Source organism: Bufo bufo, chromosome 6 (genome assembly GCF_905171765.1).
Source record: "Bufo bufo chromosome 6, aBufBuf1.1, whole genome shotgun sequence".
In the NCBI taxonomy this organism is placed as follows: Eukaryota; Metazoa; Chordata; class Amphibia; order Anura; family Bufonidae; genus Bufo; species Bufo bufo.
The window spans coordinates 148,057,716-148,077,441 of record NC_053394.1 but is presented as its reverse complement, the minus strand read 5'-3'; the positions used below and the strand labels follow the sequence as shown (position 1 = coordinate 148,077,441).

Sequence of the window (19,726 nt, the reverse complement as noted above, 5' to 3'; positions counted from 1 at the left end):
GCCCACTAATTAAGTCATCGTAGAAACACCACATTAAGGATTCAGATGATATGTAAAACCAGGAATTAAAAAATGTACAACTGCAAGCAGCAAAGCAATGTAATATACCTGGAGGGAAGGCAAATATTCACTGTCGATCTACCCCAGAGATGAATCAATGTTGGCAAACAGCGTTTAGATGGGGAGAAACAGCATGTGTGAGGATGTAGGGGCAGCAGAGGTGGCACTTGTAACTGGGCCCCTGATGTTGAGTGGCCCATAATGTACATAACAGAATTGCACTAACGTGTAGAGGCACAATGAAGGAGATTTAAGAATGCTTTTACGCCACAAAATGGTGGTAAAAAGTTGCAAATTATGGCGCATGCCATATTTACATCATAATTTTCTGCTTTTAGTGCTGATCACCACTTTTCTAAAAGTTTTGAGAAGAGGTGGCAAGGCCTCAACGCCCACCTGATTGTGTATGCCAAAAACTGGCGTCAATTATTGCTCAAGTCTACACCAGCCACTAGAATTATTAAAGTTTCTGGAGCATGGAGTAAAGCTACATGCACACGACCATATGTGTTTTGCGGTCCGCAAATTGTGGATCCGCAAAAAAAAAATAAAACGGATGATGTTCCGTATGGCATCCTTTTTTTTGCGGACCCATTGTAATAATGCCTATCCTTGTCCGCAAACTAGAAAAAAATAGGACAAGCACAATTTTTTTTGCGGGGCAACGGAACGGACATACTGATGCGGATAGCAAACAGTGTGCTGTACGCGTTTTTTGCGGACCCATTGAAATGAATGGGTCCGCATCCTATCCGCAAAAAAAACGGAACGGACACGGAAACTAACAACGTTCGTATGCATGTAGCCTAAAACTGATGCGCTTAACCCTAAATATGGCACCCACTCATGAGCACAGCAGGCACCATAGCCACCATTTTATACAGCAGAGACCCGGGGCTCATGTCTGCGATTGAAGATAATGCTGATCGCAGACATTTAACCCCTCAGATGTTGTGGTCAAAAGTGACCACAGAATCTGAGCAGTGAAAATGAGGGAGCTGCATTCTCCCTCGCCGGGTAAGGCCTCTTTCACACGGGCGTGTCCGGATTAAGGTCCGGATGCGTCCCGGTGCATTGCGGCAAACTCGCGTGAGTAGGTACGCAATTGCAGTCAGTTTTGACTGCGATTGCGTTCCGATGTTCAGTTTTTATTGCGCGGGTGCAATGTGTTTTGCGCGCGCGTGATAAAAAACCGACTGTGGTACCCAGACCTGAACTTCTTCACAGAAGTTCAGGTTTGGGTTAGTTGTAGTGTAGATTGTATTATTTCCCCTTATAACATGGTTATAAAGGGAAAATAATAGCATTCTGAATACAGAATGCATAGAACAATAGCGCTGGAGGGGTTAAAAAATAATAATAATTTAACTCTCCTTAATCCACTTGTTCGCGCAGCCGGCATCTCTTCTGTCTTCATCTGTGAGGAATAGGACCTTTGATGACGTCACTACGCTCATCACATGATCCATCACCATGGTGATGGATCATGTGATGAACAAAATTACGTCATCAAAGGTCCTATTCCTCACAGATGAAGACAGAAGAGATGCCGGCTGCGCGAACAAGTGGATTAAGGAGAGTTAAATTATTTTTTTTATTTTTTTTATTTTTTTTAACCCCTCCAGCCCTATTGTACTATGCATTCTGTATTCAGAATGCTATTATTTTCCCTTATAACCATGTTATAAGGGGAAATAATAATGATCGGGTCCCCATCCCTAGCAACCGTGCGTGAAAATCGCACCGCATCCGCACTTGCTTGCGGATGCTTGCGATTTTCACGCAAACCCATTCATTTCTATGGGGCCTGCGTTACGTGAAAAACGCACAAAGAGGAGCATGCTGCGATTTTCACGCAACGCACAAGTGATGCGTGAAAATCACCGCTCATGTGCACAGCCCCATAGAAATTAATGGGTCCGGATTCAGTGCGTTCACCTCACGCATTGCACCCGCACGGAAATCTCACCCGTGTGAAAGGGGCCTAACAGATTCCCCTGACTGAGATGGGAAAGCTGTTTGCTATTATTGCAGACAGGCCGGAGCCTGCTTGAGGGTCCGAAGCCACTGGTATATTCAAACTCAAGCCTGCAGGTGGCAGCACTGCAATGGAATATACTGAATGTAGTATTCGGTAATGGATAAAAAAAAAAATCTGTTATAGAATACAGTTTTTAAAAATATATCTAAAATTTCAAATCACCTCCCTTTCCCCAAAATTAAAATAAAACTCGTCCAAATACGCCTGTACTATTAAAAATAACGCAATGGAAAAAATATATATATAAAATGGCGAATTCCCAATTTTTTTGTCACTTCACCTGTCCAAATAAATGCAATAAAAATATATCAAAAAGTTGTACACATGCCAAAATGGTATCTCTGATTGCCCCACAAAAACTGAGCCCTCACACAGCTCCATAGACCTAAAACTAACAACGTTATGGGGTCAGAATATGGCAATAAAAGAAAAACTATACAAATGTGGTATTGTTTTAATCATAAAGACTCAGAGAATGAAGGGCACATGTCAGTTTTACAGCACTGTATACAATGTAACAACAAAACCTGTAAAACTAAAAAAAAAATCCAATTCCTCCCCATTTTGGATTTTTTTTCCAGCTTCCTACTACATTGTATGCCATATTAAATGGTGCCATTAGAAAGTACAATTTGTATTACAAAAAAAACAAGTCCTAATATCGCTGCGTGAATGGAAAAATAAAAAAGTCGTGGCTCTGGGAATGTGAGAATGTAGGGAGTAAAAGACAAAAACCCAAAAAGGGAAAATGGTCCGGTCCTGAAGAGGCGGATGCTGCTTCATAAATTAGGTGCATTTCATCCCAGCGCACAGGGGGATCAAGACTAGTGTAAGGAACTCCAGTCTTGATAAATCTCCCAAAAGTCCTCTCATATTAGATAATGATATGATCCTGACTATGAGTATACTGCAGAGATAGCAGACGCACCCGGACCCTGGGGTCAAAAGGCCACATAAAAAATTACCATTATTATATATGGGACATGGTAGGTGGGGATCCTGCTTCAGATTTAGCTTTGAGGCTATCTAGAGCAGTGTGCAGGCCTGCTGGGAGTTTTAGTTTTGCAATAGCTGGAGGCACACTGGTTGGGAAACACTGATCTAGAGGAATTCTGGATTTTTATCTTGTATCTAGACACTACACGTCAGATACAGTGAGAGGCAAAGGAAAAGCATCTGCACTTGAGACAAAGAGCTGTCATTCTTATATATATAAATAAATAGAGAGAGAGATGATTGATGGAGAGAGATGATAGAGAGATAGAGAGAGAGAGATAGAGAGAGAGATAGAGAGAGAGATAGAGAGAGAGATAGAGAGAGAGATAGAGAGAGAGATAGAGAGAGAGATAGAGAGAGAGATAGAGAGAGAGATAGAGAGAGATAGAGAGGGTTATATACAGTGCTGCCCATAATTATTCAGTGCTGACAAATTTTGACTTAAAAAGTTACTTTTATTCAACCAGCAAGTAATTTTTTGACGGGAAATGACATAGGTGTCTCCCAAAAGATAATACGACGATGTACAAGAGGCATTATTGTGGGAAAAAAACATTTCTCAGCTTTTATTTACATTTGAGCAAAAAGTGTCCAGTCCAAAATTATTCATACCCTTCTCAATAATCAATAGAAAAGCCTTTATTGGCTATTACAGCAATCAAACGCTTCCTATAATTGCAGACCAGCTTTTTGCATGTCTCCACAGGTATTTTTGCCCATTCATCTTTAGCAATGAGCTCCAAATCTTTCAGGTTGGAGGGTCTTCTTGCCATCACCCTGATCTTTAGCTCCCTCCACAGATTCTCAATTGGATTCAAGCCTGCACTCTGGCTGGGCCACTCCAAAACGTTAATGTTGTTGTCTGTTAACCATTTCTTCACCACTTTTGCTGTGTGTTTTGGGTCATTGTCATGCTGAAATGTCCACTGGTGCCCAAGGCCAAGTTTCTCTGCAGACTGCCTGCTGTTGTCGCTGAGAATCCTCATGTATTGCTCTTTTTCATGGTGCCGTTTACTGTGATTAGGTTCCCTGGTCCATTGGCTGAAAAACACCCCCAAAGCATTAGGTTCCCACCACCATGTTTAACAGTGGGGATGGTGTTCTTTGGGTTGAAGGCTTCTCCTTTTTTATGCAAAATGAAGGAATCATCATTGTGACCAAACAATTCGATTTTTGTTTCATCTGACCATAACACAGAAGTCTTCTTCTTTGTCCAGATGAGCTTTTGCAAAGGCCAAGCGAGCTTTTGTGTGCCTTATCTGGAGAAGTGGCATCCTCCTTGGTCTGCATCCGTGGAACCCAGCAGTGTGCAGTGTCCGTTGGATTGTCTGCCTTGAGAGATTGCCACCAGCAGAGCCCAGATTCACCAGGATGGCCTTGGTGGTGATCCTTGGATTCTTTTTCACCTCTCTAACTATCCTCCTGGCCAGCACAGGTGTCACTTTTGGCTTCCGACCACGTCCTCTGAGATTTTCCACAGTGCGGAACATCTTGTATTTTTTGCTCATATGTAAATAAAAGCTGAGAAATGTATTTTTCCCCCACAATAATGCCTCTTGTACATCGTCTTATTATCTTTTGGGAGACACCTATGTCATTTCCCGTCAAAAAATTACTTGCTGGTTGAATAAAAGTAACTTTAAAGAGGACCTTTCACTAGTGTACAAACTAAAAACTAACTACGGTATATCAGTGGGCAGAGCGGCACCCAGGGGTCCCCCTGCACTTACTAGTATGTCTGGGCGCCGCTCCGGTATAGGCTCTGGTGTCTGCAGCTCCGTCTGCTGTACTGGACTGATTTTTTGTATGAGGCGTGTCCCTTGCTGTAGCGCTCGCCAATCGCAGCGCTCAGCTCATAGCCTGAGAGAAAAAAAAACCTCTCAGGCTATGAGCTGAGTGCTGCGATTGGCCAGCGCTACAGCCTGGGAGAAGGAGACGCCGGCAGGTTCAACTGGGTGGAGCCGAACATATGAAGATACCGGAGCCTATACCGGGAGAACGGAGCGGCGCCCAGGGATAATAGTAAGTGCAGGGAGAACCCTGGGCGCCGCTCTCCATGTCTGTATGCTTAGTTTACATTTTTTATTCTAGTGAAAGGTCCTCTTTAATGCAGCAGGGTACTGTGAAGGTGACTGTTAAAGGGGGGGGGGGGCCTGAGGAGGTCACTGTCAAGGGAGTGGGGTGCTGTGAAACTTACTGTTAAAGGGGCGGGCTGCTGTAAAGGTCAAAGTTAAGGGAATGGGCTGCTGTGGAGATCCCATTTTAAAGTGGCGGGGCACTGTGGGGGGGGTCCGTGTTAAGAGGTGGGGGACTGTGGAGTTCACTGTTAAAGGGGCAGGTGCAGTAGATATCACTGTTATGGGGGATACTGTCGATATCTTTTAATGACACACACAAACATTAAATAGATTAAATATACCGGTGCGAAGCCGGGCCCTTCTGCTAGTAATATTATATTGTAAAGGGCTTCCATGTGCTTCTGGGTCTGTGTGGCTGTGCCACAACAGATAGGACATATCCTATCTCTGGATGATGCAACATGCAGATCGTGGACCCATTGACTTGGGTCCGCACATCGGTGAAGGGTGCACAGACGGTGTCTGTAGTTTGCGGTCTGCAAAATGGACACGTTGTGTGAATGGACCATGAACTTTTTTTGTCCGCAAAAACCTGTCCTTAAAGGGTTATTCCCACTTCGCCTTTTTATACTTACCTGCTGCCACCGCGCCGTTCACTTCCTGGTTTCTGGCTGGGGGCGGGCTTCATCTTGATTAAAGTCTTCTCCCGGCCGGGCCGCGCGTGCGCCATGGTGACTTATTTCTGGCCAGTATAGTACAGAGCCGGCGTGCACGTTCGCAGCTCTGTACTATTCTGGCCGGGAAGAAGTCCCCATCGCGCATGCGATCGGGAGAAAAGAAGGAGTCTTCTGCGCAAGTGCGGCCACAGGGATTCTTGAGAAGAGCAGTGGCCGTAACCAGGGGAGACCGAGTCACAACAATGAGGTAAGTGGGGATGAATTTTATCCTAAACGGTGGGAATTTGTTAATCAAGTATATTTACAAAAATGATCACTGTCAAATCATCAACAGATTTAACAGTGATCATTATGATGGGATAACCCCTTTAATGGAGAAAATCTGCACTGCAAAGAAACAATGTGTACAGTAATACATTTACATATTTTAACCAAGTGATGTGCCGGGAGAGGAGGCGCTTATGCCCCGAAAGCACATTAATAATGCAACATAAAAATGGGATAAAATGCATGTCACTAATCAAAACAGCTAGAAACTGCGTAGAAGAGCTATGTATCCAGTCTACACAGCAGCTGCTGCACAGATCTGGTGGTTTGCTGCAATGTATCAGTCTGGAGTCAAGGCTGCATAGCTGACAGAACATTGCCTGGACTGGAGTTGCAAACTGAGGCAAAATTTAGCTTTTTATCCATGCTCACTAATGGCTGGGAAGTGGGAGTGGCTTATCAAAAGGGGTGTGGTTTTGGATTTTAATGAGATTTATTAACACTAAACCCAGAAATGGTGCAGATTTTAGAGCAAATGTATACCGGCCAGCAGGCGTACATTACATTTTCTGACTTTAGGACAGTCCAAAATGCACTACATTTATTAAAAGGCATGGATCTTTTAATAAATTTGCAGCAATTCACTCCAATACATTTTTTAGACTAGCATATGAAACACAGATTATCAATTATGTCAGATCTATTAATAAGGGCTCACGCACATGAACATATTTTTTTTTCCGTGTCCATACGTTTTTTTTGCGGCCCATATGCGGGCAAAAAACTGTTCATTTCAATGGTGCCAGAAAAAAAAAACTGAAATGTCTCCGTGTGCATTCCGTTTCCGTACGGCCGTTGTTTTTGTCCGCATCCGAGCCACAGTTTTTGCGGCTCGGATGCGGACCTATTCACTTCAATGGGGCCGCAAAAGATACGGACAGCACTCCGTGTGTTGCCCTGTGCTGTGGTCCGCAAAAAAAAAAAATAACCTGTCCTATTCTTGTCCGCGCTCTGCGGACAAGAATAGGCAGTTATATTAAAGGCTATTCGTGCCGTTCCGTGTTTTGCGGATCCGTGACTTGCTGACTGCAAAACAGAAAATGGTCGTGTGCATGTGGCCTATGTCAGCAAATCCATTCCACAAAAAAAAAAAAAAAATGGCCTATCCTAGTCCGTTTTGCGTGCAAGGATAGGCATCGTTTCAATGGATGCGTAAAAAAAAAAAAAAAAAACGGATGCAATACGGATGTCACACGGACGTCATCTGTATTTTTTGCGGATCTGTGTTTTCCGGACTGCAAAATACATACTGTCTTGAGCATCCGCCCAAGCTGAGTTTCAGGAAAGAAATGAAATCCCATATTTTTGCCCAGTTATGCTAGATTATCATGTGACAACAGATGCAAAGACCAAAGCAAGCGAATGAAGTTTTACAAAACGCAGTTCACATGGTGCAGAAAAAAATAAATCTGTGCTGATTTAAGGGCATGCTGTAGATTTTCAACTCCTCAGCACACTGCATATGTGGCAGATTTGTTTCAGATATCCGGTAATCTATATTTTGTTATCATTACCAGTGTACAAACTGTAGCAGCGGCTTCCAGGACCACATGTTGGGCACGTAACCCTAGCCCCGTTTCCACCTACAATGCTTGCGGGTTGTGCGCCTGCACTCAAGCAGCGGGGAGTCCTGAGGATAGCTCATCAATATTAAACACCTGCATAACCCCTTTAACCATTTGCTATGCAAAGGACATTATCCAAGCTGCTGTTGTCAAAAGTGCAATACAAAATGCTTCTATCTTATCCAGACGGACTCCGTCTGCTGCTGTGCGATATACTAAACTATACTCTAGTTTTCACGGGACCCACTGTAAAAAAAAGTCTATTCTTGTCTGCAAAATGGACAAGAATAGGGTAGGTTCTATCATTTGTGGCTGCGAACTGCACACGGATGACATCCATGTGCTGCCCATTCTTATTATTTTTTTTGCAGACCCATAGTGGGATTAAAAAAAAAACGCGGTCATGTGCATGAGGCCTAAAAGGGCTTATCCCACAAATTTAAAACTCTTTTTTTTACTCACTTATCTGCATATCTGGAGGACGTTCTTCCCTTTTCATGGTTAGGCAGCAGCTCATTAAACAAATGCTTCTCCCGCGATTCATTGCAACTAGCTCTTGTTTAACCCCTTACCCCTCTCCATACAAAAAAGCACCTCACATGAAGCCCCATAATGTCCTTCTCCACTGTCTAGAGAGAGATATATCTATATATTTCTATGAATTTAGAAGTAGGGATGAATGGCTGTTGCCTGGGCTGCTTCACCTGCTTCTCTGTGAGATCATTACACTAGCACTGAGGGGAGGGGAAGGGAGCAGGGACACTACTGAGCATGTCCGTCCACCTCTGCCTGCCGGAGAAGGTGGACCAGAAGGATAAATGACAGAAACTTACGCAACAAATCGGCCACGTGTGAATATAGCCTAATGGTTCCTTTATGAGTAGCCTATTACAGCCCTGCACAAGACATGTGAATGAGGCCTAAACCTCTGTCCCCATTTTTTCCCCCTAAAACTCAGATCCTCCCTGTTCTTTACGAACAATCTCAGTCCACATGGTATGCCTTTTACAGTGAGATAGAACGTCACTTTAAGAGAAGGACAAGCAATAAGTGGCAATGGAGGATGCAACATGGCACCGAGGAACTTTTCATATAAGCCGGGATGGCTATAGACCAGGGATGCCCAACCTGCGGCCCTCCAGCTGTTGCAAAACTACAACTCCCAGCATTCCCTGATAGCTGAAGGCCTTCCAGGCATGATGGGAGTTGTAGTTTTGCAAAAGCTGGACAGCCGCAGGTTGGGCATCCCTGCTATAGACACACCTTGGTTAATAAGCGGTCAGACGCAAGCACACCTTAAACACACAACAGTTGACGTGACAGTCACATCCTAGAAAACTTGTGACAGCATAAAAAGAATAGATGTACAGTAGAGATTTTCTGTGTGGCCATAGGTCCCGTTTCCAGAGATTTAAGATGGCCGTCGGCCCGATAAACAAGCATGCATGCTTAATTACGAGGGAGACAAGTTACTGCTAGATATCTCTGACAGCCGCTTATCTCCTGACAGGACAAACAATCGAGCTTCAACCAGACATCGACCGTCAGGAGGACCCCATACACATTAGAAAGTGGGGGTCGGTCAACAAACTTAAAATGTTCAGAGTCTGGGTCTCAGGATGGACAATAAAACTGCTCCATTTGTGTGCTATAATCCCCAACCCCATGCTTTACTTTGGTATGTCCCAGACGACAGTGAGATTCATTGATCTTATGACCCAAGTAGGAGAAGAAGCTAGCTACTTCCTGCTTCAATGACATCACCTGCAATCTTCTAGGATATAAATGTGGGTTAATGGGGTACTCCAGTTTAGGAAAGTTATCCCCTATGGACTGCTGGGAGCCCGTACCCTGTGGACTCCCCCTGAAATAGACGGAGCAACTGGCAGGAAATGCACTCACCTGCTCCAGTCATTTCTATGGGGGCACCAGAGATGGCCAAGCGCTGTATTCGGCTATCTCCGGCGCTCCCATAGAAATTAATAGAGAGGTGGTGGTGTCAATGGTCACTGAATATCAAACAGCTACTTCCTGTCCCAAAATATGATATCTTTTTTTTTTTCCTTCCACTGTTTCCACTGTAAATGGAGCGTCCACAGGAGCCCCAGTTATAGGGGAAAACAGCCCCCTGTGGAGGCATTACACACAAGCAGAGCTGATCGGGGTTCTCCTTATACCCTGTAGCTCTGCTCCTGCCCCGAGACACCCAGAGGTCACGTGACCGCCGGGACTAATAGAGGAAGCGGCTTCTCTCCCCCCTGCGCTCATGCAGCACTCTCCTGCCTACACTGGAGAAGGCAAGAGCGGTAATAAACCGCTCCTGTCTTCTCCCCGCTGTGTGTCACCCTGTATAAAAGGGGTTAACATATACACCCTTTATCATGCAGCATAAATAATGTGTCACTTTTATTCTATGGGTCTTTTTTATTCTTGTGATAAATATGTATAGCTTATTTTATGCTTTACTACATTTGCACAATATTAGCACATTTCATGGGGGAAAAAAGCCTGCCGCATGTTGACTTTTTTTTTATTCTTCAGTTAATGTGCCCGTATGTGGATTTTGCGATATGAGTCATATTTTGTAATCGGACCATCTTGGAGTACAAATAAATTACTGATTAATCTTCATTTTATGAAGGGGTTCACCTTGAAGCTAATTTTAGTATACTGCCGTTATGATCGCAGTGACGTTATATAAGTGAATCTTTTAAATGATTTTACAAAATGAAATAATTTTTTATAAACTTTATTAACCTTTATTATATGATCTTTTGACCGCTTATATAATCCTCTCCCTATGGACAATACATGCACACTGAGCCGAGCATGCATGTGTATTCAAAAGTCAGTAGGTTCACGGTCACCTTAATTGGCACATAGCCATGATTGGCCTGGGGGTCTTTGTTTGTTCCCAGCTGGTATGGCACCACTTGATCCTGTCATAGCGTGCCAATGGGGTGACAGAGAGAGGGGTCGTATTGTTGGGACACCATCCACCCCACTGTTATTGTCTTGGGAAAGAGCTGTAACACTAAAGGGGCATTGAACCAATACAGTGCACACATTGAAATCATATTCTGGTTTTCCAAAGTGTTTTTTGTGTAGTTCTCCTCAAGTGATGGAGAGGGGGCCCTAAACAGGGGCCCCCTCTCCAGGACCATATGTAGAACAAGGCATATGAGGGCATGTGCCTAGGGCATCGAGAAGAAGGGGCAGAACTTCACAGAGAAAACTAATGATTTATATTGATTCTTTAACTTCAATGTTGCTTCTCATGTCTCCTTATCACTAACTTTTGACCTATTGACTTAGGCCTCTTGCACACAACCGTACCTGTTTTTGGAGTCCATCATCTGTGAGTGGTCTGTATAAAAATCTGCCCGTGTTCACAGGCTGGAGCACAAACTAGTTTAACTACTTATCTGAATGAGCTAGGTGTATGGCCGCGGATTTGCCTAAGGGCTTATGCACACGGCCCTTACCCCACCGTGGCTGTATAGCGGCCCGTAATACACGGGGCACCGGCCATGTGCACCCTGCATCACGGATCGGAACCCCACAGAAGCACTACACAGTACTTCTGTGGTGTTTCTGGCTCTGCCTCCGCATTGCAAAAAAGTAGTGCATGCTCTACTTTTTTGCGGTGCAGACCGTTGGATGATCCACATGCGGGGGCCCGTGCATTGCAGACCGCAATTTGCTGTGGTGTGCATGAGCCCTAAGACTGGGGCTTAGATGGGACAAGCAAAGATTGCTGTGTAGCTGTGCAGCCATTGTACTGAATGGAGCTCGAGCATAACTTGCTTCCACGTCGATCCTAGAATCGCCAAAGATGGAGTAGTGCTGGATTCTTTGTGATTCTGTAGTTGCAGCAATTTGCAAGTCGTGCTGCCACCCCAGTCAGGTCAATGGCTGCACTGCTATATAGCAAGCCTTGGTCGTGGGACACACGTGTGCCTCTCCCAAGACCGCTGTGTAACCCTAGCCTACGTTCACATCTGCACAGCTTTTTGTGTTCCATTCTAGGGACGAAAAAAAAAAGCAACACCCAATTATAGGCTCTGTCCGGTTTCCGTCAAGGTGTCTGGCATTTTACCGGACCAAATAGCTCAACATGTTGCACAATTTTTTCCACCTTTTTTAAAATATGTGGATTCAGGTATAAACTAATCCTAAGGCCTTATGCACTGGGGACAGCAATTTGTGGTCCCCAATGCATGTGCAGTTGGCGCAGACAGATGCAGACTTATTCAACTTGAACGGGTCCGTGATCCGTCCGCACCGCAAAAAAAAAAAAAATATATAACATGTTCTATTTTTTTTGCGGTGCGGAGGCATGAAGAGAAACCCCACAGAAGTGAATGGGTCCATGTCCGTGATACAGTGTGCACATGGCTGGTGCCGGTATATTGCGGACCCACTGTTTGTGGAGGCACGGAATGAAGGAGCGGCACGGAACAGAGGCACGGAACCCCATGGAAGCACTACGGAGTGCTTCCGCTGGGTCTCCGCACTGCCAAAAATAGAACATTCAGGTTTTACGGGTCTGCATCCATCTGAGAAAACTGTACGAATGGTGCCCGTGCATTGGGGATCGCAAATTGCGGCTGGCACACATTCGTGTGCATGAGGCCTAAAGCTGCATTCATAGCCAGAGAACAGATCATTAGTAAAGAACTATCGGAAAACCCCTCTAAATGCTGTTTCGGCTTGTAGTATGTGAATTAACGGGGTATTCTGGTTGTGAGAAGTTATTCTCTATGCAAAGGATAGGAAATAACTATGACATAACACTGGTTCCTTCACCAATCACGATCGGGGAACCCATACCCCTTTAAGACCCCCCAAAATAAATGGAGCGGCAGGTCAGGCATGCACACTGCCACTCCCTTCATGTCTATGGGAGTTCAGTGCTGAGCTATCTCCAGAATTGCAGTCTGTGAAATGTGGCTGTCATGCAGGGGCGTAGCTATAGGGGGTGCAGAGGTAGCAGTCGCTACTGGGCCCAAAGACCCTTGTGCCACATAAGAAGACACTGGTATTATAGAAAGTGCATGCAGGTCAAGTTACACCTATGGCTGGAGGGAAGGGGTTAGGTCAAGAATCTGGCATTTTGGGATTGCCATTTTAATGTTTTCCTCAGGCAGTAGGAAGGCGATGTGCTTCCCTGGCCACAAAGCACTGGGGGAAGGGGGCCCAAGCTGAACTCTTGCACCAGGGCCCATGAGCCTTTAGCTCTGCCCCTGCTGTCATGGACTGACTCATTAAATCACGGCACCATCTAAGATGCTGGGAGTTCCAGCTCAACCATGGTGGGTCTACTGTCCTGTGCTCAAATGATGCTGTGAGTACGGGACCGTAGACCTGTGTCGGGACTGTAAGGCCTCGTTCACAGGTACGTTTGAATTCCAGGTCAGGATCAGTCTACCGGAGCTCACCGACTATAATCGTATTTAGCGGTGATCTGCCCACTTCTCCGCCACAAATACTGGGTTTAGGCCAAACAAGTACAGTTTTTTTTGTCTGGCCGACAGCCAGCATTTATGCCAAAACAGCCCTTTGGATCAGGCTACCGATTCACAACACTACTATGAACGTAGCATAACTCACTGCATCATAGAGCCGCGGTCAGTCTGGGAAATGTGCCGTCACATGGATCTTATTTCACAGACTGCACACGGCAATGTAAATGCAAGCTTATCCAGAAACCACGGTGGAGGGAGTTATGAAAACAGAAGGCCGTGCTATACGGTTTCCATAACTCCACCGGCCACCCAGGTTAGATATTCAAGCTTCACAATGTGTCACCTACCTCTATTAAAGGGTTTTTAGAGAGTTTTTTTTTTTACTGATGACCTATCCTCTGGATAACCTATCCTCAGTGCCTGATCAGTGGGGTCCAACAACTGGGACCCCCGGCGATCAGCTGTTTGAGAAGGCAGCGGTGCTCCCAGTAGCCCCATGGCCTTCTCCAGCTTTCCCTAGGCCAGGTGACGTCACGTTTATCGGTCACATGGCTTAGGCGAAGCTCAGCCTCATTGAAGTGAATGGTGCTGAGCTTCGATACCAAGCACAGCTGCCATACTATGTACCGTACTGTGCTTGGTGAGCAATGAGAAGGCCACAGAGCTACGGCGAGCGCTGATGCCTTCTCAAACAGCTGATCGGAGGGGGTCCCAGATATCGGACCCCCACTGATCAGATTCTGATAACCTATCCAGAGAATAGATCATCAGTGAATAACTCTCGGAAAACCCCTTTAAATGCAGTTTTGGCTTGAATTAAAGGGGTATTCTGGTTGTGAGAAGTTATCCCCTATGCACAGGATAGGGAATAACTATTACATTTTTAGGTATCCTAACACTGGTACCTTCACCAGTCACAAGAATGGGGAATCCAAACCCCTCAGGACCCCCAGGCATGCACACTGCCACTCCCTTCATCAAGACAGACGAGTACAGAGCTCAGCTATCTCCAGAATCCCTCCAGAGATGAATGGAGGGGCAGTGTGCATGCCCAACCTGCCTTGCCTTTCCTTTCATTTCAGGGGGGGGGGGGGGGAACCAAGGAGTACAGGGTCCCCGTTCTGATGATAGGTGAGGGGTCCCAGCAGTAGGACCTTCAATGATCTAATAGTTATCCCCTGCCTAGATAACTTCTCACGATCGGAATACCCCTTTAACTAGACCAAGCCATCGCTGCCAACGAGATGGCTCATGACAGCTACTTCCACCTGCGTAGACTGCGTCAGAAATGATGTGGCCCCCAAGTGCTGACATCACCACGCCAGATAGCGTGTAATGATTTTAATAATAGCATATATCCAAATTAGTCACATATTTGATTATGACACAGAACACCTTTCGTTGGACAGGTTAATCACTACCTAGAAACCGATAATTATACTATGTATAGAGATAGAGATATATATATATATATATATACACACACACACGTATACACCTACATATAGTATAGTAGATAAGAGTTTACGTATACGCAAAGGACGGTACATAGTGTAGGAGCAGCACAGACACAAGGTGTTTCCTCTGACACAAGCAGAGGGTAAACAGGAGAACAAAAGCCTCCACAGTCACCGCCAGCAAAAAGGAAAAAAGAAATAGCACATAACACATAGACACAATGTCAGCTTGCCTTGCCTGGGACCCTCCTGTCAGTGTGTGGCCCTTCACTGGGGCCATAGGCACCACACCTGCAGACCGGCCAGGTCTACTGTACAGAGGGGGGAGGACACCTGGCTGTATTATTGGGGTGCACAGGCCTGCTTACCCTCTCTTGTGCTTGCCGTCCATTCTCTTTTTCTGCCTGACAGGTTGAAGGGGAATATTATCCGTCATCTTGGCTGCTGTAAGGCTGTGGGTGTTGCTGGGAATGTAGGAGCTGCTGGAGGAAGGTGGAGCCTGCATTCTGCTCTCTCCCTCAGTTTCCTGCTCTCTCCTTCCAGTCTGACCAGTAACAATGGGGCTGGTCTGCTGGGGGGGACTGTCCAGCTCATTCTGTCTCCTGCATTCACAGACAATACAATGGCTGCACCTTCCTTAACCCCTTGGTGACTGGCTAATTGTCCTACAATGGTAGAGCTAGCCATAGACGTAAAGATCCTCCCTTCATGATGTATAGGAAATGTCAGATAACAAGACGGATGCAAAAAATATTTGGCTGCACACAAATGATTGGGCGTTTGGCTTAATTCCGCACCAAAAACCGCATGGGCTTCGTGAGCAAACCGCCTCCCGTTGTTGACAGTGGGATTCCACGTAGCTGCGGATTATTTTCACGATGATACCGAGAAGAGACATGTCCCTTCTTGGCGCGGTTTCAATGCAGACGCCGCTACAAACTGCTCAGAGATTAGACCACATGCACATTACGTGCGTTTTTCCCACACCAATTTTTGTGAGGAATAAACACAGCGTATTACAGTACCAGCCATGTGAATGAGATATGACAAATCTCATGTACACTTTGTGTATTTTTTTCTGTGTGGAAATTGATCTGCCATGTGGATTTTCAAATCCGCAGCATATCAATTGTTTATGCGATTCCGCACCTTATGTAGAGTGGTTTTCAGTGATGACCAGGTCGCAGTGTTCACCAGCAAACACATGTGGGCTGCCATCTTGACTCACAAGTCCGGCGATGCACAGGTAAGCCCTTACCAGTGCCTGTGCCGCGAGCCGGTCTGAAATCAAATGCGGTCACCAGGAGCAGGCAGTTCCGAGAACAGCCGCCGGGGGCCTTCATCAGGCTGTTCTCGGTGCTCCCGGTGACCGCATTTGTTTCAGACCGGCTCCCGACACAGGCAAGGGCTTACCTGTGCATCACCGGACTTGTGAGTCAAGATGGCAGCCCGCATGTGTTCGCTGGCGAACACTGTGAACTGGCCATCACTGGTGGTTTTTACCATAGATTTATGCTTCATTCACATGTCACTGTTTTGATCAGTTATTTCCATCAGTTATTGTGAGCCAGAACCAGGCGTGAAACCTACACAAGGATAAGGGATGGAAATCACTAACTGTGAGGCCCCTTTCACACGGGCGAGTTTTCCGCGCCGGTGCAATGTGTGACGTGAACGCATAGCACCTGGACTGAATCCTGACCCATTCATTTCAATAGGTCTCTGTACATCAGTTCTGCGTTGCGTGAAAAACGCAGCATGTTCTATATTCTGCGTTTTTCACGCAGCCCTGGCCCCTTAGAAGTGAATGAGGCGCATTGCATCCGCAAGCAAGTCACTGATGGTTGCTAGGAGATGTTGTTTGTAAACCTTCAGTTTTTTATCACGCGTGTGAAAAACGTATCAAAACGCATTGCACTCATGCGGAAAAAATGTAACAACTGAATGCAATCGCAGACAAAACTGACTGAACTTGCTTGCAAAATGGTGCGAGTTTCACTGAACGCACCCTGAATGCATTCAGAGCCAATACGTCACGCTCATGTGAAAGAAGCCTGAATAAGGCATTAGGCCTCGTTCACATTTTCGTGTGACGTGTGCTGTCAGCATTTTTAGCGGACAGCATACTGACCCATAAGAAATCTATGGTCTGTTCAAATTTCTATGAAATTTTACGTTCCGCGCATCCGCAGAAAAACAGCGGAAGCATGTCCTACTTTGCGCCCATGTAAGGGCTTATGCAGACGACCGTTGTCCGGCCGTTCCATGCATTGGGGACTGCAATTTGCTGTCCCCAATATACTAGCAACATTCGCGTGGTTTCTGCAGATGGATGCAGACCCATTCAACTTGAATGGGTATGTGATCTGTCCGCACCACAAAAAAATTGAAGTTATATTTTTTTGCGGTGCGGAGGTTCCACGCCTCCGTTCCGCAACGGACCTTCCGGATTGCAGACCCATTCAAGTGAAAGGGGCTTCAAAAATTTGCTGTAAGGCCCAGTCAATTGTAGTTATGCCACTAGATAAACCACATACAAAATTACTGACCTTTATAGCAATACTATAGTAATTTAGCTTCTGGAAAAACATGTAATATTGGCTGTCATCATTACTGATGGTTGTCCGGGTCCGGGGTCCGGGTTCATTAAAGGGGTTGTCCGGGTTCAGATCTGAGCCCGGCCATACCCGTATTTTCACCCAGACAGCCCCCTTGATGTTAGCATTGGAGCATGTCATGCTCTGATGCGCTCCCTTGCCCTGCGCTGGATAGCGCAGGGCAATTGCTCTTCTATTTACAATAACACACTGCCGGACAGAGGCTTCCGCCCAGCAGTGTGTTCGGTGATGTCACCGGCTCTGATGGGTGGGCTTTAGCGCTGCCCTAGCCGTTTTACAGGCTAGGGCAGCGCTAAAGCCCGCCCACCAGTGCCGGTGAGGTCACCGGGTTCACTGCTGGGCGAAAGCCTCTGCCTGGCAGCCCAAAGGATAGCCCGGTACGTTACCGGATCTCCTTAAAATGCCTTTGCCCTGCGCGATTCAGCGCAGGGCAAAGGAGAGCATCAGAGCATGAAATGCTCCGATGCTCTTGTCAGCGAGGCTGCCTGGGTGAAAATATGGGTATGTCTGGGTTCAGCTCTGAACCCAGACAACCCCTTTAAAATCCTTAGGATAGGTCATCAATATCTGATTGGTGGGGGTCCGAAACCCCCCCGATCAGCTGTTTGAGAAGGCACCTGCACTCCTGTGAGTGCCACGGCCTTCTCACAGCTTACCAAGAACTGCACCATACATTATATAGGGGCTGTGCTTGGTATCGCACGGTTTGAGCTGCGCCTAAGTCATGTGACTAAAAAACATGTCGTCACTGGCCTAGGGAAAACTGCGAGCACTGTTGCTTTCTCAAACAGCTGATTGGCAGAGGTCATGCACAGAACTGTAAGAAGGGCTCATGCACACGAACGTTTTTTGCGTTCCATATACAGTACAGACCAAAAGTTTGGACACACCTTCTCATTCAAAGAGTTTTCTTTATTTTCATGACTATGAAAATTGTAGATTCACACTGAAGGCATCAAAACTATGAATTAACACATGTGGAATTATATACATAACAAACAAGTGTGAAACAACTGAAAATATGTAATATTCTAGGTTCTTCAAAGTAGCCACCTTTTGCTTTGATTACTGCTTTGCACACTCTTGGCATTCTCTTGATGAGCTTCAAGAGGTAGTCCCCTGAAATGGTTTTCACTTCACAGGTGTGCCCTGTCAGGTTTAATAAGTAGGATTTCTTGCCTTATAAATGGGGTTGGGACCATCAGTGGCATTGAGGAGAAGTCAGGTGGATACACAGCTGATAGTCCTACTGAATAGACTGTTAGAATTTGTATTATGGCAAGAAAATAGCAGCTAAGTAAAGAAAAACGAGTGGCCATCATTACTTTAAGAAATGAAGGTCAGTCAGTCAGCCGAAAAATTGGGAAAACTTTGAAAGTAAGGGCTATTTGACCATGAAGGAGAGTGATGGGGTGCTGCGCCAGATGACCTGGCCTCCACAGTTACCGGACCTGAACCCAATCAAGATGGTTTGGGGTGAGCTGGACCACAGAGTGAAGGCAAAAGGGCCAAAAAGTGCTAAGCATCTCTGGGAACTCCTTCAAGACTGTTGGAAGACCATTTCAGGGGACTACCTCTTGAAGCTCATCAAGAGAATGCCAAGAGTGTGCAAAGCAGTAATCGAAGCAAAAGGTGGCTACTTTGAAAAACCTAGAATATGACATATTTTCAGTTGTTTCACACTTGTTTGTTATGTATATAATTCCACATGTGTTAATTCATAGTTTTGATGCCTTCATAGTCATGAAAATAAAGAAAACTCTTTGAATGAGAAGGTGTGTCCAAACTTTTGGTCTGTACTGTATATGGGCCATATTTTGATTCCGTATACGGTCCGTATACAGAATCATTCATTTCAATGGGTCAGCAAAAGATGCGGACAGCACTATGTGTGCTGTCCGCATCCGTTGCTCAGTTCCGTGGCCCCGCAAAAATTATGAGGCATGTCCTATTCTTGTCCGTTTTGCGGACAAGAATAGGCATTTCTATAATGGGCCTCCTGTTCCGTTCCGTAAATTGCGGAAGGCACACGGGCGGCATCTGTTTTTTGCGGATCCGCAATTTGCGGACCACAAAAAACGGCACGGTCGAGTGCATGAGGCCTAAGTCTATAACAGATGTGGGTAAAACCAACGAGTCGATGCCACGCCGCCTGACATGGCCCTTTTTGTGTCCACTAAAATCTGAGGGAGATTGAGACTAAACTGAGGAGCCACCATTTTAGCACAATTTTGCCAAGGGGGCAGGTTTGTCAGCGGCTGGGCATGTGTGTGGCTCCATTAGACTATTTGGGGTCAAACCTGGAGAAGGCAAAGTAATGGCTCATTTCCACGAGTAGATAATTGTCAGGCGCGTGACCACACAAGGGACCTACCGACACAACACCAATGATAACGACAAGCATTTACATGCAGGGAGTATTGTCTACATATTTCATTG

General features: G+C 45.7%; 1 protein-coding gene across 1 annotated transcript in view; it reads right to left on the bottom strand.

Annotated features, from left to right (window-relative positions):
- The window catches only part of ATP9A (ATPase phospholipid transporting 9A (putative)), a 122,830-nt gene extending 107,671 nt beyond the window's left edge, over positions 1-15,159 (bottom strand). The window contains exon 1 of the mRNA XM_040434780.1: positions 15,038-15,159. Coding sequence (XP_040290714.1) covers positions 15,038-15,105 — 68 coding nt within the window. The 5' untranslated portion in view covers positions 15,106-15,159. The remainder of the gene's footprint in view (positions 1-15,037) is intronic.
- Between the last annotated feature and the right edge of the window lie 4,567 nt (positions 15,160-19,726).